General features: G+C 38.7%; 1 protein-coding gene across 1 annotated transcript; it reads right to left on the bottom strand.

The window, feature by feature from the left end:
• Positions 1-361: 361 nt before the first annotated feature.
• Positions 362-2,482, bottom strand: LOC131612486 (probable inactive patatin-like protein 9). The gene is made up of 2 exons (XM_058884279.1): positions 1,431-2,482; positions 362-1,288 (listed from the first exon to the last, which is right to left on the bottom strand). The coding sequence occupies exons 1-2, from the start codon at positions 2,361-2,363 to the stop codon at positions 1,094-1,096; spliced, it is 1,128 nt and encodes a 375-aa protein (XP_058740262.1). The 5' UTR covers positions 2,364-2,482; the 3' UTR covers positions 362-1,093.
• Between the last annotated feature and the right edge of the window lie 21,472 nt (positions 2,483-23,954).

Raw genomic sequence — 23,954 nt, 5'->3', positions numbered from 1 at the left:
ATCCCACATTGGTTAGGAATGTGGAGACTTGAGCATTTATAAGTAGGAGAACCCACTCACTTATCACTTTAAAGTTTTTGGTGAATAAGTGGTGTGTCTTTTACAAAAATGTGTTGTTCAAAGAAAGTCCCACAAAATTGAATGCTCCTCGCTCGTCCCCATTGTTGCGACAACAATAACATGTTCTATTATTTATCCCAAAGTTTCAACAACTAATTTCATGAACTTGAAACAACATGTAGATGAATTGACATTTTTTTATTGTTGAAAATAATAGCATGAAGGACATTATTTTAAGAACATACTCAGCTTTAAGACATCTATCTAAAAGAGTAAGATAAATATGAATCCTCCACCCCCTCCTTCACTTTTAGCTTTACACGGTTGTTGCTTGTTGGTGCAGTGGATCTTTGTTAGTGTCCTTACTTTCCCACCAAAAGTTACATATAAGGTTTTCCATCTTTTCATAAACGCTTTTAGTTTAGGAATAAACAAACAACTCGTGATATATAAGTAGGTAAAGCTCGGGCAACAACTTTTATAAAAATAAAAATACTTATGCCTGCAAAAGATAAGTTTTATTTTTCCATCTTGATTTTAGACCAAACTCTACTTTTAATGACCTTAAAAACTTCATTCTTAGCTATATATTATTGGTGATACGGATGGTCAACCATTATTTAAACCTCTTATTGGCTTTCGTAGTGAACATATAATAAGCACGTAAATAGTAACTCATTTTCAAATTAGAGTTGACAGTTGACCTTGACACGACTCACGAGTGCAGTCGTGGGTAGGTGGTTCTCCAACTCCACGAATCACGCAGCCATTTAAGGAAATTAACAATAGCACCATGACCGTAAATTACCACTATTTCTCTAAACATGTCCCATTTAAGAAAAGAAATGGTAATAGTAGTTATGAAAGTCCAAAAAATCAAAATCAGAGGAAGCAGCAAAACAAAGTACTGAAAATCACTACACTGAAGTACTACGGAGTAGTAGATTTATTAATCCAAAACAAGTTAAAAAAAAAACTGATCTTAATACAAGTTACAACTTACACGTCAAAATAATACAACTAAAAAAGACCGTTAGCAAGAAACTAACGGCGTAACCTTACAGGGACTAGGTGGTAAACTAGACTTTCCAGTAGCAACAAGACGTTGCACAAATCTCTCAATTCTGTTACCGTTTGTTTCTTCTAGTAACCGCTTCCCACCAAACGGCAACGACTCCAACACTCTCTCCTTCAACACATCCATTCCCTTTTCTCCTAAATTATACGCCTGCACAAAAACACACTGTTAATTAACACCGTTAAAAATAAAATTAATCAGTTTCAGTTACATTTCCTTTTCTAGTTCCTCTGTTTAATTCTATTTAGAGAACCAAACAAGGCAGAAAGAAAAAGAGCCATTGTTGTAGTACCTGAATTCTGGCGTAGTCAGTACGGTTCCAACTGAAGGCGTTTCCCATCATCTGATCAATGGTTTCCGAAACGCCGTCGAGAGCAATGTCAACCACCGTCGACGTCGAGCACTCACGGACATCACGCACTCTATTCGCCGGCGCTCCGTTTCCGATTGACAGAACCATCAGATCCTCCACGCTATTCACCGACGGGAAATCACGCTTGTTGTGGAGAACATGTGTGACAGCCGCTGCCGCCGGATTGTTCATCACAAGACCACCGTCCACGGCTGAGCAAGAGGTTTTACCGTCTACAGAAGCGAATTGGGAGGGTTTGAAGAGACCTGGAGTCGACGACGTGGCGCGACAGACCTTCCAAAGCTCGAAGTTGAAACTCGGTGACTCGGACGCGTCCGCTCGTGAGAAAACGAACGGTGCTGAAGTCTTGAGATCAAAGCAAGGGATAAGCAAAGGCTTACATGTGTCCTTTAACGTCAACGATTTTCCTTCACTTTCTTTGCTTTGAAACACTTTCTTCAACAATCTCTCCATACTTCTCGAAGAGAATCCTCGTCTCCGGCGGAAAACGCCTACAGACTTCGGTTTGTATAGTTCATCATTCTTATCGGCGATGAAAGTAACAGCCTCTCTAGCAGTATAGAGAGGCCTACCAAAGCCGTCATCAGCAGTGATCATAGCAGCGAGTATGGCGCCAATGCCAGTTCCGGTGATAATGTCAAAGTAATCAGTGATTTGAGCGTGAGGATCTTTGGTTTGTGAACGGATCTGGTCCTCGAGATGGATTAAGGCTGCACCGGAGACAATGGCGGTGGTTCCTCCGCCGTCTATGCTTAGTATGCGGGTTTTGGAAGTGGCTCCACATTGTGAAACTGAAAGCCATTGTTGTTCAAGTTTTGTGAATATCTCTAATGTCACTTTACTAAGCTCCATTTTGTGAATCGCAATGTTTTTTTTAGTAAGAATCAGATATTTCTACTTTCTACACCCCCTATTTGAGTTTGAGTTAGTGAGTGATGAAGCAGAGAAGTGAGAGTTGCAGTTACTCTTGGTTTGGGAATGGGGTAGTTATATGGACGATCCTTTTGTCTTTGTCGCTATTTTTTTAATTGATTTTTATTTTATTTTTTTAATTAATAAAATTAATAATTAATTTCCACTTCCCACTAACATAAAGTACAGTTATAGGACCGTGAGTGTGTTTACGTGTGAGGAGGAACGGGTTGCACGTGCAAGTGCGCGTGTTGTTTAGCGAGAAGCGAAGCGTGAAATTCGGCTTGTCAGCCGGCTCGGCTAGCGCTTCTGAGAGTTATTCACTATCACTGTTCACTACTAGAGTGAAATGCTGTCACTGCCACTCTGTTTGTTTTTTGTGTTAGCTCTATTGTGTTTTTTTTTTTAATTATGAAGGTTAGTACGGAACTGGTATTTGGGATGGTTCCAAGTTTCTTTCCTTGAATTAAATTTTTGGTCAGCTTATTTTGTGGTATTTACTGCTCGGTTATCTAGGTAGGGAAGATTACTGGGGATTTCCAGTTGTGTTTCCGAGAAGGGAAGTTAAGGATTTTGAGGAGGAAAACAAGTGCATAGCTTGGGGATTATTATTTTCAATGGAAGCAAGTAGCACGAGTTCAACTCTGTCACACTACTCCTAAGGCGTTTAAAAATAATATAAACAAGAGTTAAAAGCTAGCGCACTCACAATATAAAATAGTTTAATTGAATATATAGTGGTGATTGATTGACAGTGTAAAATAGTCATTACCCATTTTCTCATATCATAATATATAAATGAATAATGATATTCTTATACTCATATCATACACCAATACTTACATCAAACACTCTTCACCGTATTTATACGATGAACAGTGTTTTTTAAAATAAAATAATAATATTTATAAAAGATATTTTTTATTTTTAAAATTACGAACGACGCTGTTCATGTACGGACGTGCATTAATCAACTTCATTACTGCATTAACCAAGTTTGAGTAATGATATTATTACACTCATGAAGAGTACTTTATGTCGCACGCTCGCGAAAAATGAACAGAGTCGCCACTAATATATTTATCCCATAAGGGAAAGGAATATCAGAAAACCTAACAAAGGAAGGAACAGGGTCTTGCGACCAGAGAATCAAGGTACGGGAGTCGGTTACGCAAGGGGAAGGTATTAGCACCCCTCGCGCCCATCGTACTCGATGGTATCCACCTATGTTTGTTTCTATCTAAAGGGTGTGTACTATGTCTATGTCTATATGCGAATGAATGCAAAAGAAATACGGGGAAAAGAAGGAAATTATTTACAAATGTGCTCGTTCAAGCCCCGCGACTTGATGCCTACGTATCCTTTTCAGGAATCAGAGCGCCGTAGTTCGGCTCAAGATTTTCTGTTTATTTTTGTGTTTTTTAGTTGGGCGGAGTTAACGTTCGCGCTCTTGCATAAGGGACAACCTAGGATGCAATGGAGCGGAAATAACAATGCCCTTAAGAAAGGAGAGGAGAGAGAGAGAGAGTTTGAGTGTTTCGAGGAAATCCCTTAAGCAAGGGAAACTCGAGTTACTCTTTGGTTTGTGTTTTTTAGAGGTTGGGAACTTACGCCTGAATGGAACCCTTAAGCAAGGGAGCTCCAAGCACTCGAACATCCCTTAAGCAAGGGAAGTTACAAGTTTCCATTCCCTTTTTATTAGTCAAAGTATTTATTAGTCATTTTTTATGCGTTTTCTTGGTATTTTTTAATGGGAGTTTATTCAAGTATTTTTAGATGGATTAAAGTTGAAAAGAAAAAGAACTAGCCTAAGAAAACTAGCCTAATATGAATGGGGAATTCTACTTATTATTATCATGGTTTCTACCTAAGGTTAGGGTTTAAAAGAAGCGTGAAAAAGAACAATTCAAAATATAGCACAAGAAATGAATTAACAAAACGATTATTATTTATGGTTTTTTATGAAGGAAATGAGTTCAAAAAGATTAATGTCAAAATTAACCTAAAATCTACTTATTTTTTATGAGTTTTTATTACGAAAAATATCAATTAAAGTGACCAAGATTAATTCCTAAAAATGATCTAAAAGTCTAACAAATTTTATCGATTATTTCTATGTCAAAAATTAGCACTAAGGTCTAAAATTAGAAGAAAGTTAGTATTATTATACCTAAAAGAGATTGGTAAAAATCTAATTAAAAGGACCTAAAATTCTAGCTATTAAAAGAAATAGAAACAGGGGGGTGTGAAGATGAATTCGGTGAGGCCCAGGAGGTTTTTGTGTGCAGTTTTCTATGGCAAAAAAAGAGTAACGATGGGCTTATGGGGGTGCAGTCAGCAATGGCCTAAATAACATTTTGTTTCAGTTTTCAATCAGCATACAAAAGGCATGGGGGTTAGTGGCGGTGTGGCTAGCAATTTGGTTGACAAGGCCCAAAGATCATGTCCATCATCAGATTTTATTCAATTTTGATAAAAAGAAATTAAAATTAGAAAACGAGAAAAGGGGATTAGGGCTTACTCGTTGTGATGATTCAGCTTCCTCAAACACTCTTCTCACGAGCAATGGCCGAAGAAAGATCTTCCGATTCGCTTCTCTCTTCTTCGATGTCAACGGCGCTACCGCACAATCGCCTCCGTATCCGCCCTACACATTTCTTTTGTCTCTCTTGTTCATCCCTCAGCTCCTCTCTCGTCTCCGATTTCGTTTATGCATTTTTTGTGTTGTTGTGGCGTGTGGTGATGAACGTTGATGAAGGAAGAAGGCGACACAAGGTTGACGAATAGTGAGGTTATTATTCTTGCGCTGAACTCAAGACGAAGAAGGTTGATGCATAAGGATGAAGATCGAAATCACGGTGGGATCGAAGATGTTGATGACGAGAAATTTCAAGTAAGCATTAACGTTAAGCTCTTCCTTCCTCTATCTGATTCTTCTTCTGTTCTTGCTTTCTTCTTCTTCTATGAATTCGTCTCTTCTGGTAGTCTCTTTTCTGAGTCACAATGCTTCTTCGCGATGTTGGTGTCGCTGGTTGATACGTGAAGGAGATGGTGGTTGGAGTATGGTTACGATTTCTATTAGAAGTGAAGGATTGAGGAAAACTGTGGTTGAGGAGTACAGAGGTCGAAATTGAGAGAAGGTTCAGGGAGAGGATCCGAGGGAGAGAGAAGAGAAGTTGCAGGTTATGGTCTATGGAGATTGAGTGGATAAGAAGATGAGGGTGATGTGAAAATGGTGGAGGTGAGAATGAGCGTGATTTGAATTATGGAGGGAAGGGTGGTTATATAGAGAAGGTGATGAGCTAGGTTCGGTTGAGTGTGAGGCTTGGAGTGAGGTTCAGTTTCAGTTAGGTAGGTTTGGAGTCTGTTAAAGAGGTTTGGAGTTGCTGACTAGGACAGGATTCGGTTACACTCAGGTTTTGATTCTGTTAGATTAGCTAGTGTTTAGTTAAGGGTGGTTTAGGTTGGTAGAAGCTGGTTAGGAGAGTTAGTTAGGAATGGATGGTTATGACAGTTATAGGTTTGAAGTTGGTTTTGGAAATTAGTTAGAAACGATTTTGAGAAGTTAGTTAGTTAGAGGCAGTTGTGAAGTTAGTTACAGGGGTGGGGAGGGTGTTTGGTTGTTAGTTAATAGGTGATTATGAATCTGTTATAGTGTTAGAAATTAGTTAGAGAATTAGTTCTGTTTTCAGTTAGTGGAATGCTGGGAAAGATTGGTTTTAGGTGTCAAACTAAAATGTCCATTACAGTTTAGTTGAATGTTAATATGAACTAGTGAAACTATTATGCTGGGCTGATTGTATGCAGATGAGACGCGTCGTGAGTTTGGTGAGAAGCTGGAAACTGATTTGAACTGATGCGTTTTTTGCACTTGTGCGTATGCAGGGTTGGCGGTAAATTCGTGGAAACAATTTGTGAGCAAAGCTTTGGCCAAGTTTGGGAACTGTTAGTAAATGGACAAGTTAGTGTATTGTGTATGTGATTTAAACTGATGAGCTGAATGATGTAGTATCTATTTTGAATGGTTTCCTTCTTATTTTCTGAACTGGTACAGGTCTTTAGGGTGGTGTAAACTGAATGTGGTCTAGGATTTAAAAAGGTTACAGCATCGTGCTTCGTCTCTTCTTCGCTTCTAATTTTCTGTGAATGGCATGATGTTAAGTGAAAGTTCCTGGACTTTTGTAATGATATGTTACAGGTTTTGGTTAATTTCATGGTGTGTTTGGCTGTTTATTACACAGGTTTGGAAGGGGCAGCTTAGAGACATGGCCAAATGGAATTTAATGGTGGATCAATGAGCCTTAGAGGATGGTCTTGGGATGGCAGCATGCTGGGTTATAACTTCTACTATGTGGCTGTTAGAAAAAGCTAAAAAATTATGAAAAGAACTCTGTTAACATGTTAATAGGTTTGGAATAGGATGGTTAGAAGTATGCTTGTTATTATGGCTGAATATGATGAAATCCTGGTTTGAGTTGTGTTAGTTATAACTGTTTGATGCTGATCATTGTTGATAGTGATAGTGGGATGGTTAAAAGGAATTGGGTTCAAAAACAGTGGGCTGAATGTATTTGGTTTATGTTATATGAATGTTGGTTTGAAGTTTAATTGTTTTTATGCAGGGCATGGATGATGATTTGTTTTGGTTTATGGGCTGGCTGAATGGTTTTGTACTGGTTCCTTGCAGGGAGCTGTTTGGAACATGATGAAGCCGGAGGTGGCGTAGATAAAAATGAAGAAACTAGTTTAGGAGTGGCATGTAAATGTTAGTCTAAATGTTGTAATGTAGCATGGTTCTAGAGATGTAACAGAACCTGACTCTTTCTTTTGTAAATGTAATGCAACCTTTTTCTCCATATCAAATTGACCTTTGTATTTCCCTCAAATCGCGAAATTCAAACACCTTTTCTTTCAGCTTCCAATGCTTCTTCTCTTTATGTGCATGAACAATCAAGTTCCACTTGAAAAGATAAATTCCCAAAATCTTGGGTCAAGAGTCAACTGTAAAGTTTGACTTTGAACACACAGTCAATAATGCTTTTGAATTTGCTTCTTTCAAGTAGTCTCCATAAAGCTTAAGATGAATATCTTTTCAATCTTCTTTTTCCTGGTATGCACCAATACAATAACTATGACTTGAATGTAAATGGAGATACTTCCAATGATGTCGCTGATAACCCAATAACTTCTTCTTTTTTTTTTGGCCAACCTTTCATTTGCTCCAAACGAGATCAGATAACACCCCCTTGCACCAAATTGAAGCGTATACCTTGATGAAGATGACACTCTTGTAGCTTGACGAGAGGAATTCACAATGAACAATGATTCAAAACCTTAGTTTTACAAATCACGGTGGATGAAGGAACCAGTCAAGACAAGCTTGAATTAGATAGGAGCCTCGAATCAAAAGAAAAAATCCTAATTCTTCAAGATCCTCGATTCCATGCTTTTAGATGTTAATGATGCATGAATTATGTACATGACCTAATGGATGGATGCAAATGAAATGTAAAGCTTAAGCCAGATAAAAATAAAGGGGTAGGACAAATTTGGGGTATGACAGCTGCCCCTATTTAATCGTCTTAAACCTGAAGGTGAGATTGGTGATAGCCTTTCGAACATTCGAGGTTTAAGGAGATTAAATATCCTAGTACCAGAAATTTGTCCGGAAGAGAAGATGGTGTAAGTGTTATCTTTATTTTTTTGATATCTGCTGGGGAAAGAGAAATTTGTTTTTCTTGATGGAAATATTTACAGTGAGTAATTGGAAGAAGGGTGATAGCTTGTAACGTATCCCAAGGTGCCAATACAAGGTTCCCAAGAGAAATGTTTCATGAAACAATGACTGAAAGGAAATAGATCTCGTGCGATCCACGACTCAACATCGACTCGACAACAAAAGAGGAAAGAAAAGATCTCGTGCGACCTTCAGGACAAAAACAGAAAAGGATCTCGTGCGACCTAAGACTCGACATCGGGAGAAGACCTCGTACGATCTTCAAAACTGAAAGGAAAAGATCTCGTGCGACCTATGACTCAACATCGAGAGAAGACCTCGTACGATCTTCAAAACTGAAAGGAAAAGATCTCGTGCGACCTATGACTCAACATCGGGAGAAGACCTCGTACGATCTTCAAAACTGAAAGGAAAAGATCTCGTGCGACCTATGACTCAACATCGGGAGAAGACCTCGTACGATCTTCAAAACTGAAAGGAAAAGATCTCGTGCGATCTAAGACTCAACATCGGGAGAAAACCTCGTACGATCTTCAGGACAGAATAGACCTCGTACGATCTAAGACTCAACATCGGGAGAAGACCTCGTACGATCTAAGACTCAACATCGGGAGAAGACCTCGTACGATCTTCAGGACAGAATAGACCTCGTACGATCTAAGACTCAACATCGGGGTCCGGTTTGAAATGGTTTGCCAAGTTGAAAATTGGGCTTTGAAAAAGGTTTGCCAGGAACTGGGCTCTGAAAAAGGTTTGCCAGGTTAGGAACTGGGCTTTGACAACACGGTGGTTGGACTTGAAAAGTTTTCCCGTACTGGGGAAGGGACCACGGAGACTAGTGACGACTAGACTCGATCAAAATACGTAATCACGAAGATATTGATGCTTGCGAAGCATAAGAATTACATTAATCCCTCAGGCCAAAGGCGGGGGTAACTCTTCAAGAGTGGCAATCGTTCGCATTGCCACACACCAAGTATGGTTATTCAAACGATTGAAAAATGAGATGGGTTGAATGCCCACCCTCATTCGCACTCTAATCTGCACGCAATATGCGGGAAATAACCACAACAAGACTAGTGACGACTAGACTCAATAAGGAGATTGGAGAACACGGAGATTGTGATGCTTGCGAAGCATAAGAATTACAATAATTCCACAGGCCAAAGGCGGGGTGTAACTCTTCAAGAGTGGCAATCGTTCGAATTACCACACACCAAGTATGGTTATTCAAACGATTGAAAAATGAGATGGGTTGAATGCCCACCCTCATTCGCACTCTAATTTGCACGCAGCACACGGGCAATAACCTCGGAGACAACTATTCTGACGAAGAAAGACATTATGTCCGATTCACATTGTGGAGAGAATATGAGACTTCTTTTTGGGGATCGAAGAAACCAAGTATTGGCACCGTGGCTTAAGGAGATTTGAAATGTAGTAGCAGATATCAATGGGAGTTTGTAAGGACAACATCTCTGTGGGGATGTAATATTGTCTTGATTGAGGGATGATTTGTATTATCTGGCTTATGCTTTGTATGCATGTTTGAATTTTTCTATGGCGTAATGCTCCCTTTTGATGGATATGCTACGCTTTTGAGGATGCAAGGTTATATGCAGTGAATACTATATGCAGAGTGCCAAATAAAGGCGTTAGTGAGGTGAACACCAGGGAGAATCCCCTTAGTGTTAAGGACCATGTGGAGGTGCCAATAGATATTGGATTTTGATTTGTAAGATGCACTTTTCTTTGACTTGAAGAATGATTTCTGACTTCTCACCATGTGCCACTGGTTGGAGGATTTTCAGTTTGAGGAGATTCCCTCGATTCACCATGTTGGGGATGAGAAATCCAGATAAAGAGCTTTGATTAGGGAAGTAGGACAACTCCTAGGAGAATTAAACTCCTATGCTTGAGGAATGGAACAAACTCTCGGGAGAAATAAACTCCATGCTTGGGGAGAGACCAAGATTCTAGGAGAAATAAACTCCTGTGGTCATGGAGCGACAAAAAACTCAGAATTGCGCCCCAAGCTTCGTGACTTATGGAGGAATTTGCCCCAAAGGATCCTTGGAGAGATTTACCAAATCTCGACGTAACTGCCCCAGATTGGTTGAACTTAAGAGAGATTCCTCGACGTGATTGCCCCATATTGATCAAAGCTTGAAGAGATTTATCGACATGATTTCCCCAGATATGTTGAATTTGAGAGGTCAAACCTCGATTCAATTGCCCCTGATTAGGTACATCTTACTAGAATCCTCAAGCTCCAATTGTTTTGAAGTCAAAAAAATATGGAAACAACTTTACCACGCTCAACGGAGTCTTCAAACTCTTCCCCTCAAGGTAATCAAGGAAAGCATTAACTGTTCATGCCCAACGGAGTTCTTTGGATAACTTGCCCCTTGATGGTCAACATTTGAGATGATTAGCTTTTCCTCCTCGAAGTTCTCAAGTCTCTTGTACTTTGACATGATCAAGTTGCTCACTGATTCTCATTCTTGAAAATTTCCTTGATGTTAAGCACATATTTTGCATGCAAAAGAATGTTAATTCTAAGAATGATAATTCTAATGCAAAGCCTATGTTAATCTTGAAGTTTAAAACTTTTTATGAAATGAGGTTGCGACCTTTTGTGAATGGAAGATAAAGCAAACATACGATACCAACATGAGTATGAGTCTCGCTTCATTGGGAGTCAGTTAAACGCTATCTCATCGGAGTGCGCTTTCAAAATAAACCCTACTTCAATTAGGACTTTTAAGGGTTGTAATTTGGCCGGGTTCATGGTTTTCAGAAAACAAAGGATTTTTAGGCTCAAAATTATTTGTACCCACCCCCTTCGTGATGTTCTCCATTCCTATGTTCAGTTAACTCGACACGAGTGTTCATCCCTCACAAGGAATTTGGAATGGTTGAGGAATCAATGAGGTTCTTTGGACATGGCGGTCGCTCACCTTTTATTCTTCTGATTCATTGTCACACGACTTTGTTCTTGCTTGGAAATTTCATCATCTTTTTTCTTTTGCCATTTTCTTTTCATCCTTTTTTATTTTCATTATTTTTTTGCCATTTTTTTTTTGCTCTTTTTTTTTTGAACAAGTCGTGTGACCTCGCATAGTCTTGGATTTGTTGGAGGTGATTGCGACTGCCTCACTCCTTTGATTTGATGAAGGATTACCATTGTGGCATCGTCATCTCTTGATCTCTTGATGGAATAAGGATAATCATTGCGGTTTTGACACTCCTCAACCTTTTGAAGGATAACCATTGTTGTATCCTTAGATGCACACCCTTTTGGTGAGTTTTGAACACTCGATCAAGTTAAATGAACACTACCATGCCCCGAGGTTAAAATAAGGGTTTTTTATGATTAGAAAAGAAACTCCTACTTCAAGGCCCAAAGGGGTTAACGAGGGTCTATCTCCCTTATATCTCCGGTGTTTGGGGATTTGAAATAATGCCTGTACATCCTCAGTAGGGTTTTATTCGAAAACACATGATTAGAGATTTTGTATTTTTATTTTTCATCATTCTCCCTCCGCTCTTTGCCTAAGCAAGCAATTAGTAAAGTTGGTATCGTAATGCCAAAAACATTTTATGAGTGAAAACGAATGGGTTTCTTCAAGACAAACATAAACAATGTATTTTATTTTCATTCAGAAATTAACAAGTTTTTACATGCTAATAATGCTTAAACAAACAAAGAGAAAATTACAAATGAGAATGCAGTAAAGAAACTAAATGAGTGTCGTTGTTGAGGAGACTCGTCTCCGTCTGGACTTATTGATCTTGAATACTTTATGCGGTTCCTTCCAAACACTTCAGATTACTTCAAAAGAGAATTCCAACAAAGTCACCCATGAGCCGTAAACTTTTGTCTCGCTTTAGGGATTCGAGCAATGCGAGTGATGCAATGCTCAAGATAAGAGTACGTCTTGCTTATCCCTCGTGCGGGAGCCCCAAGCATAGTTGCTAGAGTGGTAATCGCCATCATAAATGAAAGGACCTTGTACGATCATCAAATTGAGAAGATCTGTTTGTGGTGAAGAAGACCCAATACACGAATCTTAGCCCACATAAATTCCGACAAACAGGGAAACAACTTGAGGATGAGAAGCATTGTGTAAAACGCTCTTGATTACCACATGGAAAAAGAATCTGACAAAGTCACCCCAGAACTTTGTAATGCTATAAGGGATTCGAGCAATGCAAATGGCGCAATGCTCAAGATAAGAGTGCGTCTTGCTTATCCCTCGTGCGGGAGCCCCAAGCATATTTATTGAAGAAGTATTTGCCATCAAACATGGAGGAACCTTGCGTAGTCACCAAACTTAGTGAAGCTATATGTTGTAAGGAAAGACCAAAACACCGACTGAAACGCCAATCTCCACGGATACAACTGAGTACAAGAACCTTGAGAATGAGAGGTGCTTCTACAAAACATTCTTGATTACCCCTTGGAAAGAAGATTCTGACAAAGTTGCTCGAGAATTTGTGGTGCTTTCGTTATTATCATACCAACGAGTTCAAACAAGGAGGTAGCCTTCTACAAGACAGGAAATACTTGGAATGAGAATGCAGAAATGAAATGATGATTGCCATAGTTGAGGAAACTTGACTCCCTCCGGGCTTATTGCTTTTTGTGACACTTTATGGAATACGGACATTCACTGGTGCGTGAACTCTTCGTCTTATGTGCAGGCCATTTGGAGTGAATGATATTGCTTTGGAGTCAATGAGATCTTGGACTTTGTGTTTCATCGCCCTACAATTCTCAACATCATGGCCAGGTGCCCCGGAATGGAACTCGCATCGAGCATTGGCATCAAAATTGGGAGGAAGCTTTTCAGGCGTAGCCGACTCTCGTAGCTCAATCAACTGAAGTTCTAGCAGGCGAGGAAGTAACTGAGCGTAAGGCATCGGGACCGGATTGATAAGCCTCTGAGGTATCTTAGGCTTTTTCCCACATATTTGGTCTCCTTGATTCATTCTAGGGGCATGAACATTTTGACGTGGAGGCAATGGCACTTGAAATTGAGGGAGAGCTCCCTGAGGCATCCCATGAGTGAAAAGAGATCCTATTGGGGAGAAGGAATCAACAACTTCTGTTGCAGCAACAGGAACAACATCACCTTCCTTCCTTAATACCGTCTTCAGAACTTCCATGACCAAGCTCAATTGAGTCTTCAACTGACTATTTTCCTCCTTTAGTGCATCCTGATTATGGACCAAGTCTTGCATCTCCAACATAAGATGACCCATTTGTTCCCTCATCTCATCCATTTCCTCACGGAGTTGTTCCATAGTTAATTTTGGAGTCGTGGCGGTGAGAAGTCAAATTTGTTGTTGATCTTGAAATCTGTTGAGAAAGGGTCCCATAAGTATCTGAGAGAACCATGAAATGCATGATAGTATGAATGCATGTTTCGTTTATGAGAGATCCTAAAGTCTTTTCGCACGCTTTTTAGTTCTCTTTTGGAATCAAAGCCCTTTCTTTTCCTTTTTGTATAGAATATCTTTTCTTTTCTTTTTTCTGATTTTCTATTTCCTTTTTCTTTTTTTCCCTTTTTTTTTGGAAATAGACTTTAGGATCCCTCACAAATGAAGTGGATGAAACAATGATGTTATGCAATGCAAAGGCGTGAGATCAAGGTCCATATAATCTTAGTAGCATATGTACAATCTCTGGATAACTGATGTAAAATCTCTGCATAGGTCAAATGTCTCAGGATCAAAGGTTCGACGCCTTTTTTTGAATACCAGAATATCAAGCACCAGGAGAATAGACCAAATGAAGGTCCGACCTCAAATATGAAGAGCCAAAGGTATGTAGGAGCCAAGGTTTCCTGTCCCACCCCAATCTCACGGGTATGTAGTCTAGACACGGACAAGTGGTCCCTAATGGTCACCAGGGTCTATAGTTCCCATGGGGTACAAAGTGTTTGAGGCAACAAGCGTGCCAGACACAGTGTTCCATGAAAGAACCTCGCCCAGTTGTGGTACCCCATGTCAATCTCATCCATAGCAAGCGCTACGGGAGTCAACATGAGCATCCACGCTAATCCTATATGTCACTTGGCCTGGGTAGTGGGCCTTTTACCTCAAAAACCCCCCACCTGCAAAACAGAACAGAAGACCCCAGGGAACACAAAATATAATCCATATGCATGATGTGCAAACAGAAATAAACATGATATGCAAGCAGAAAATAAACATGCAAACATATATACAAGATATAGACATAAAAAACAAATAAACACCCAATAAAATAAAACAAACAAAGGCTAGGATCGACTCGCTAAGAATGGACCAGCACAGGTCTATCAACATCCCCAGCAGAGTCGCCAGCTGTCGCACGCTCGCGAAAAATAAACAGAGTCGCCACTAATATATTTATCCCATAAGGGAAAGGAATATCAGAAAACCTAACAAAGGAAGGAACAGGGTCTTGCGACCAGAGAATCAAGGTACGGGAGTCGGTTACGCAAGGGGAAGGTATTAGCACCCCTCGCGCCCATTGTACTCGATGGTATCCACCTATGTTTGTTTCTATCTAAAGGGTGTGTACTATGTCTATGTCTATATGCGAATGAATGCAAAAGAAATACGGGGAAAAGAAGGAAATTATTTACAAATGTGCTCGTTCAAGCCCCGCGACTTGATGCCTACGTATCCTTTTCAGGAATCAGAGCGCCGTAGTTCGGCTCAAGATTTTCTGTTTGTTTTTGTGTTTTTTAGTTGGGCGGAGTTAACGTTCGCGCTCTTGCATAAGGGACAACCTAGGATGCAATGGAGCGGAAATAACAATGCCCTTAAGAAAGGAGAGGAGAGAGAGAGTTTGAGTGTTTCGAGGAAATCTCTTAAGCAAGGGAAACTCGAGTTACTCTTTGGTTTGTGTTTTTTAGAGGTTGGGAACTTACGCCTGAATGGAACCCTTAAGCAAGGGAGCTCCAAGCACTCGAACATCCCTTAAGCAAGGGAAGTTACAAGCTTCCATTCCCTTTTTATTAGTCAAAGTATTTATTAGTCATTTTTTATGCGTTTTCTTGGTATTTTTTAATGGGAGTTTATTCAAGTATTTTTAGATGGATTAAAGTTGAAAAGAAAAAGAACTAGCCTAAGAAAACTAGCCTAATATGAATGGGGAATTCTACTTATTATTATCATGGTTTCTACCTAAGGTTAGGGTTTAAAAGAAACGTGAAAAAGAACAATTCAAAATATAGCACAAGAAATGAATTAACAAAACGATTATTATTTATGGTTTTTTATGAAGGAAATGAGTTCAAAAAGATTAATGTCAAAATTAACCTAAAATCTACTTATTTTTTATGAGTTTTTATTACGAAAAATATCAATTAAAGTGACCAAGATTAATTCCTAAAAATGATCTAAAAGTCTAACAAATTTTATCGATTATTTCTATGTCAAAAATTAGCACTAAGGTCTAAAATTAGAAGAAAGTTAGTATTATTATACCTAAAAGAGATTGGTAAAAATCTAATTAAAAGGACCTAAAATTCTAGCTATTAAAAGAAATAGAAACAAGGGGGTGTGAAGATGAATTCGGTGAGGCCCAGGAGGTTTTTGTGTGCAGTTTTCTATAGCAAAAAAAGAGTAACGATGGGCTTATGGGGGTGCAGTCAGCAATGGCCCAAATAACATTTTGTTTCAGTTTTCAATCAGCATACAAAAGGCATGGGGGTTAGTGGCGGTGTGGCTAGCAATTTGGTTGACAAGGCCCAAAGATCATGTCCATCATCAGATTTTATTCAATTTTGATAAAAAGAAATTAAAATTAGAAAACGAGAAAAGGGGATTAGGGCTTACTCGTTGTGATGATTCAGCTTCCTCAAACACTCTTCTCACGAGCAACGGCCGAAGAAAGATCTTCCGATTCGCTTCTCTCTTCTTCGATGTCGACGGCGCTACCGCACAATCGCCTCCGTATCCGCCCTACACATTTCTTTTGTCTCTCTTGTTCATCCCTCAGCTCCTCTCTCGTCTCCGATTTCGTTTATGCATTTTTTGTGTTGTTGTGGCGTGTGGTGATGAACGTTGATGAAGGAAGAAGGCGACACAAGGTTGACGAATAGTGAGGTTATTATTCTTGCGCTGAACTCAAGACGAAGAAGGTTGATGCATAAGGATGAAGATCGAAATCACGGTGGGATCGAAGATGTTGATGACGAGAAATTTCAAGTAAGCATTAACGTTAAGCTCTTCCTTCCTCTATCTGATTCTTCTTCTGTTCTTGCTTTCTTCTTCTTCTATGAATTCGTCTCTTCTGGTAGTCTCTTTTCTGAGTCACAATGCTTCTTCGCGATGTTGGTGTCGCTGGTTGATACGTGAAGGAGATGGTGGTTGGAGTATGGTTACGATTTCTATTAGAAGTGAAGGATTGAGGAAAACTGTGGTTGAGGAGTACAGAGGTCGAAATTGAGAGAAGGTTCAGGGAGAGGATCCGAGGGAGAGAGAAGAGAAGTTGCAGGTTATGGTCTATGGAGATTGAGTGGAGAAGAAGATGAGGGTGATGTGAAAATGGTGGAGGTGAGAATGAGCGTGATTTGAATTATGGAGGGAAGGGTGGTTATATAGAGAAGGTGATGAGCTAGGTTCGGTTGAGTGTGAGGCTTGGAGTGAGGTTCAGTTTCAGTTAGGTAGGTTTGGAGTCTGTTAAAGAGGTTTGGAGTTGCTGACTAGGACAGGATTCGGTTACACTCAGGTTTTGATTCTGTTAGATTAGCTAGTGTTTAGTTAAGGGTGGTTTAGGTTGGTAGAAGCTGGTTAGGAGAGTTAGTTAGGAATGGATGGTTATGACAGTTATAGGTTTGAAGTTGGTTTTGGAAATTAGTTAGAAACGATTTTGAGAAGTTAGTTAGTTAGAGGCAGTTGTGAAGTTAGTTACAGGGGTGGGGAGGGTGTTTGGTTGTTAGTTAATAGGTGATTATGAATCTGTTATAGTGTTAGGAATTAGTTAGAGAATTAGTTCTGTTTTCAGTTAGTGGAATGCTGGGAAAGATTGGTTTTAGGTGTCAAACTAAAATGTCCATTACAGTTTAGTTGAATGTTAATATGAACTAGTGAAACTATTATGCTGGGCTGATTGTATGCAGATGAGACGCGTCGTGAGTTTGGTGAGAAGCTGGAAACTGATTTGAACTGATGCGTTTTTTGCACTTGTGCGTATGCAGGGTTGGCGGTAAATTCGTGGAAACAATTTGTGAGCAAAGCTTTGGCCAAGTTTGGGAACTGTTAGTAAATGGACAAGTTAGTGTATTGTGTATGTGATTTAAACTGATGAGCTGAATGATGTAGTATCTATTTTGAATGGTTTCCTTCTTATTTTCTGAACTGGTACAGGTCTTTAGGGTGGTGTAAACTGAATGTGGTCTAGGATTTAAAAAGGTTACAGCATCGTGCTTCGTCTCTTCTTCGCTTCTAATTTTCTGTGAATGGCATGATGTTAAGTGAAAGTTCCTGGACTTTTGTAATGATATGTTACAGGTTTTGGTTAATTTCATGGTGTGTTTGGCTGTTTATTACACAGGTTTGGAAGGGGCAGCTTAGAGACATGGCCAAATGGAATTTAATGGTGGATCAATGAGCCTTAGAGGATGGTCTTGGGATGGCAGCATGCTGGGTTATAACTTCTACTATGTGGCTGTTAGAAAAAGCTAAAAAATTATGAAAAGAACTCTGTTAACATGTTAATAGGTTTGGAATAGGATGGTTAGAAGTATGCTTGTTATTATGGCTGAATATGATGAAATCCTGGTTTGAGTTGTGTTAGTTATAACTGTTTGATGCTGATCATTGTTGATAGTGATAGTGGGATGGTTAAAAGGAATTGGGTTCAAAAACAGTGGGCTGAATGTATTTGGTTTATGTTATATGAATGTTGGTTTGAAGTTTAATTGTTTTTATGCAGGGCATGGATGATGATTTGTTTTGGTTTATGGGCTGGCTGAATGGTTTTGTACTGGTTCCTTGCAGGGAGCTGTTTGGAACATGATGAAGCCGGAGGTGGCGTAGATAAAAATGAAGAAACTAGTTTAGGAGTGGCATGTAAATGTTAGTGTAAATGTTGTAATGTAGCATGGTTCTAGAGATGTAACAGAACCTGACTCTTTCTTTTGTAAATGTAATGCAACCTTTTTCTCCATATCAAATTGACCTTTGTATTTCCCTCAAATCGCGAAATTCAAACACCTTTTCTTTCAGCTTCCAATGCTTCTTCTCTTTATGTGCATGAACAATCAAGTTCCACTTGAAAAGATAAATTCCCAAAATCTTGGGTCAAGAGTCAACTGTAAAGTTTGACTTTGAACACACAGTCAATAGTGCTTTTGAATTTGCTTCTTTCAAGTAGTCTCCATAAAGCTTAAGATGAATATCTTTTCAATCTTCTTTTTCCTGGTATGCACCAATACAATAACTATGACTTGAATGTAAATGGAGATACTTCCAATGATGTCCCTGATAACCCAATAACTTCTTCTTTTTTTTTTTGGCCAACCTTTCATTTGCTCCAAACGAGATCAGATAACACCCCCTTGCACCAAATTGAAGCGTATACCTTGATGAAGATGACACTCTTGTAGCTTGACGAGAGGAATTCACAATGAACAATGATTCAAAACCTTAGTTTTACAAATCACGATGGATGAAGGAACCAGTCAAGACAAGCTTGAATTAGATAGGAGCCTCGAATCAAAAGAAAAAATCCTAATTCTTCAAGATCCTCGATTCCATGCTTTTAGATGTTAATGATGCATGAATTATGTACATGACCTAATGGATGGATGCAAATGAAATGTAAAGCTTAAGCCAGATAAAAATAAAGGGGTAGGACAAATTTGGGGTATGACACTTTACAATAGTCACCAAATTTTGTTAATGCAATGTAAAAACTTGGTTAATGCAACATCCAGGTATTAAAAATAATTTTTAGCAGTCATCAAACTTGGTTAATGTAGTGTAAAAACTTGGTTAATGCAGTAATAAAAATAAATATTATTATTTTATTTTAAAAAACACTGTTCACCGTATTTTTTGGTGTAAGTATTAGTGTATAATATGGGTGTAAGAATAACATTACTCTATGTAAATATGTTATATTTGATATATATTACGGATAAAATAGATTAATATTGAAATTAATCTCAAACATTTGAATAATTTGTTATCGTTACACAATGATAATAGAAGATGGAAGATTAATGTTGAAATTAAACTCAAACATTTGGATAATTTGTTATTGTTACACAATGATAATAGAAGATGGAAAAAAAATTTAGAAAGAAAGGTGAATTAAGGTTTTAATAAGATTAAAAGGAGAAAGAAGATGATGATTTTCTGCAGAGTTTCTCTCTGCCTACAAGTCTCGTTATAAAAATAGGAGTTACTTCCTCTATTTTTAGTTTTAGGTAGCTTTCTCCCTAAGCCAAAGTCCAAAACTACAAAAACGAAAAAAATACATATTTTGGTCTAAGTCGAAATCATGTTTGAAACAACATGCTTCGATACTTCGACTTCTAATACAACTCGACACAAATTAAACTATTTTGACACATTTTTCCTTCTGTCGAGCAACATGTTTCGACACAAGAAATTACAATTTTAACACACCACTTAATTCATTGTGTCTAAGCTATCTACATTCATCATACCTCTTAGTTTTTTAAATACTTCGACCTACACACCCTTCGTCATGATATCTACAATTTGATTCTCAGTTCTGCAGTGTTTCAATTGTGGTGGGCTATAAACCTAATCATTCAGTCATTAGGAATGTCTGGTTTATGTATTCGACAACTGTTATGATGGGCTATCAACTCGATTATTTAGTCACTACAATGTCTGATCTATGTACTCTACCTCAGGCACATACTTGACCAGAGCATACAGATAGCAACTTGGTTTTTTGCTATTTAGGGAAATGCTTGCACCCCAAGTCTATCATCTCGACCAATACTCAGAGAGGTATCTCGACTGAGCTAAATATTTTGGGATGTATATAAGTCTTGCAAGCATAAAGCTTGAAAAGATGAAATGTTTGGAAAAAGAATTTTGGGATATATTCAGTTTGTCAAATTATGTCCTATCTTCGACCTTGACCCGTCTAGAAGTCGCCTCTAGGTCTCGGGTGATGACGTATGATGACGTGTTTGACTAGTAATGATTTTAAATATCTTACACATTTTTTCTCTCTCCTTGCAATGATGGCTTTTATGGGAAAACTAATTTCAACATTGAAAATTCTAGCACCACACGATCGATGTCGTGTCGGATGTTATGACATCCACTTCAGAACTGATTATAAAATTTATGCAGAAAGTAAACAAAAACAGTAAATAACACAGCTGATTGTTTACCCAATTCGGTGTACAACAACACCTACTCTGGGGGCTACCAAGCCAGGGAGGAAATCCACTATAAGCAGTATTAATTCAGAGTTAAACTCCCTGTTTACAACTCTTCACTTAACACCTACCCAATGCAATTTCAATCTAGTGTTAGACCTGAGTTCCCACTCACTCCCCCTCAATCACAGCAGTGATAACAACAATGACAAATAAAAAGGAGATGAAGACACACTTCGAACAAATCTTGATCTTTCTTACAAGCTTCAATCAAGGGACACAACACTCATGCTTAAAAGCTTAGAGTGACAAAATAATTACAACTCAAAAACACCATACTCCAATACAATCATCAACGTGATAATTGCTTGGATCACAAGTAACACTAAGACACGCGTGAATACACAGAAAACACAATAAACTTCACGCTCAAAATCTCTGCCTCTGAAAGTAGGATTTGCAATCTTCTTATAGGCAGCAGCACTTGGGCCTTCCAAACATAAATTAGGGTTAACCAAGTTAACCTAATTTCCATATCATCAGAGTGTTCACATATGCTATAGTACGAGATATTTTAGCGCAAATCATACAACACAAAATATACAGTTTCCTAAATTGTAGTCTGAGATAAATAAGGAAACATAACAACTAAAGAGTAACAGCTACTGCTATCAGATACTGATGTCATGACATCGAGCATGACATCCAACGAAAACCTGTATTAGCTCAACCATACAAACCTGCACAATTCCATACACAGTGTGTCATGACATTAGTCAAGACATCACAGACACAGGAATGTTTTACCACAAAATGCAGCCAATTTAAAAGCATCTACAAACATGATTCTGAATCGACACCACTTATCTAGTCATTTCATAACATTGATTGGATATATATACCAAATGTTCCATTTCCCAGCCTCCATTGCTGAAACTTGGATTTTTTTTTTAAGTTCTCTTAAAAGTTGTATTTGAAATCTTACGCTTTCAATAATTGAGTACCAACAACTTCAGGCATTCTTGTTTTATCCTTACATTCTTTTTGCTTACATTTTTATAATGGTTATAATATGTGAGTGTGATGACCAGTGAAACTCACCACTTCCTTGAAATTCATAAGAGATGAGAGAAATTTGGAATTTATGCATGAGAGGATGCAAAGATCACTTGGGACCAGTTGGATTTGATCAAATTATTAAGGAAGTTTATGGCGATATTTTTGCATCTTGTAGCGAAACTGATTCTGAATATTCATCATCAGGTTCTATAGAAATAATAATGGAGATAAGTTGATCTTTAATTGACCAATAAGTACTAAGCTACAATAAGAGTTCAATCAATGACAATGACATTTCCTTACTCCGAGCTGAGAGGAAGATTCCCTCCATTGGTAATGAAAAAGATGTCATATTGGATCCATGTGTTCAAGGTGAACGAGTTTGCATTACTCGGGCGCGAGGAGTATAAGATGAATACGCATATTTTTACTCTAGGGTGCTTGAGGATTTCAAGATCCGTATCCCATTTACCGATTTTGAGTTTGATCTTCTCAAAACTCTAAATATCGCATCCTTTCAATTTTTCCCTAATAACTGGGGTTTTATAAAAGCTTTTGAGACAATATGTGTGACCATGGACATGGATATGGATGGATCAAATTTCTCTGCTCTCTCCCCCTAATACCATCAGCTCTACATATCCCCAAGGGCGAGTGGTCATCCAATTAAATACTTGTAAACCTGAACCCTCGTATGGTATCAAGCTTCTTCGGTCCAGACCCATCTTCTCGAACAATAATGAGTAGATAATGTTACACGAGCTTTCTACATTTATCGGAATCCATGAGATGTCAAACTGACCTACACTAGTTATGAGTACCATGGAGAGAAGTTCGTTGGGGATTCCTCCAACTGTTTTGGAGTCTCAGAACCCCAACATAGATCAATTTGAGGTGATAGGAAATGAGTTGCCCCCATCCTTGTAAATGTAAATCATCTCAGTAATATTTCTATTGATTATTACTTTAGAAGGGGGATTTGCACGAAGTGCTCTACCAATGATGACAGCAGTATACGGTCGTTTACCGTTGCTAGTTTCTCCCTTTTCAACGACGAGACCAGACTCGAGAACTCTCGTGGGGGATTTATTTTTGGGGGATCCTTCTAGGTCCCGCTTGTTGTCTTGGACATATTTGGATAATCATCCTCTTTTGTTCAAAGATTCGATCGCGTAAATGTAATCGTCAGTGTTATGGTCATGTCTCTTTTGAAAACGGAAATACTTGGATCTATTTGTCCAGGAAGATTCTCGCATGGTGTTAGGGGGTCGGATTCCTGCCTTTCTAAACTTGGTATTCACACACTCTTGGTAGATTCTTCTCGAGGAAGTTTTTAGGGGAGTATATCTATCGTACCGATTATATATTCCTTTATCGGTATCCTCTCTTTGCTTATGTAGATCCTTTCTATACGGACGCTCAAAACGAATATCGATGGATGAGGTTGTATTATCGAAGCGAGTGTTAAGTTTCTCCTCCAATGTTATCTATGGTTGAGCCAAGTTTAACATCTATTGAGTTGTCCTCACCTTTTTCTTTCCTAGTTTGGTGCGGAAAGGATGGTTACGAAGAAAGCCATTCTCGAAGATCCAGCACTGAATAGATTCTTTGTTTCCTTCAACTTATATTAAGACTTGGGTGAATCGGCCTATGTATGATCGCAGACTCTCTTTTGCTCCTTGCATGATACAACTGAATGCTGCTATATTAACTGGTTATCTTTTCTGCACGGTTAAATGCAGGGTGAGTCGATCATAGAAATTTGTCCACAACTTAATGCATCTGTCAGGAAGGCTATTGAAGCATAGTTGCACCGGTCATAAAAAGTCAACGCCAATAACATGCCTTTAGAGGCATCGTCAGTTCAATAGTAGTTGAGTCGATCATTCATAAGTTGCATGTGTTTGTCGAGAGCTACTTTCTCACTGTACTCTACAACTTAGGAGGTTTTTGCATGGATTTAGGAATTTTTGTCTCTCTAAAATTCGAGCACATAGAGGATGCTTAGGTTGTGCTCAGTTTGGTTGACGTTCGTTACGGAATGTAACTTCCCCTGTCTCCTATCGGACTCATAGGAGGAGAATTACGTTTACTACCTTTGGAGTGTTCTTTTGATTTATGGACTTTCCTTTCTTCTTTTGCTGCTGACGGATCCGGCCGCTCTGTTCGATTTTTTTTTTTAAATTAGCTTCTTGCATTGTATTTTCTTGGGGTTGAACGTGTTGAAGGCTTTCCTCCAAACGAATGAACCTTTCTTTCATTGCCTTAGAGTTTTGTTTGTTGAACGATGTTGTAAATGTCGTTAATCAATTCGTTCGTGCCTTAAGATTTGAGGTTTGCCTCAAGAATTCCAAAACCTCGTGA

The sequence above is a fragment of the Vicia villosa genome, linkage group LG6, assembly GCF_029867415.1.
Source record: "Vicia villosa cultivar HV-30 ecotype Madison, WI linkage group LG6, Vvil1.0, whole genome shotgun sequence".
Lineage (NCBI taxonomy): Eukaryota > Viridiplantae > Streptophyta > Magnoliopsida > Fabales > Fabaceae > Vicia > Vicia villosa.
This window is presented reverse-complemented; position numbering and strand designations above follow the sequence as displayed.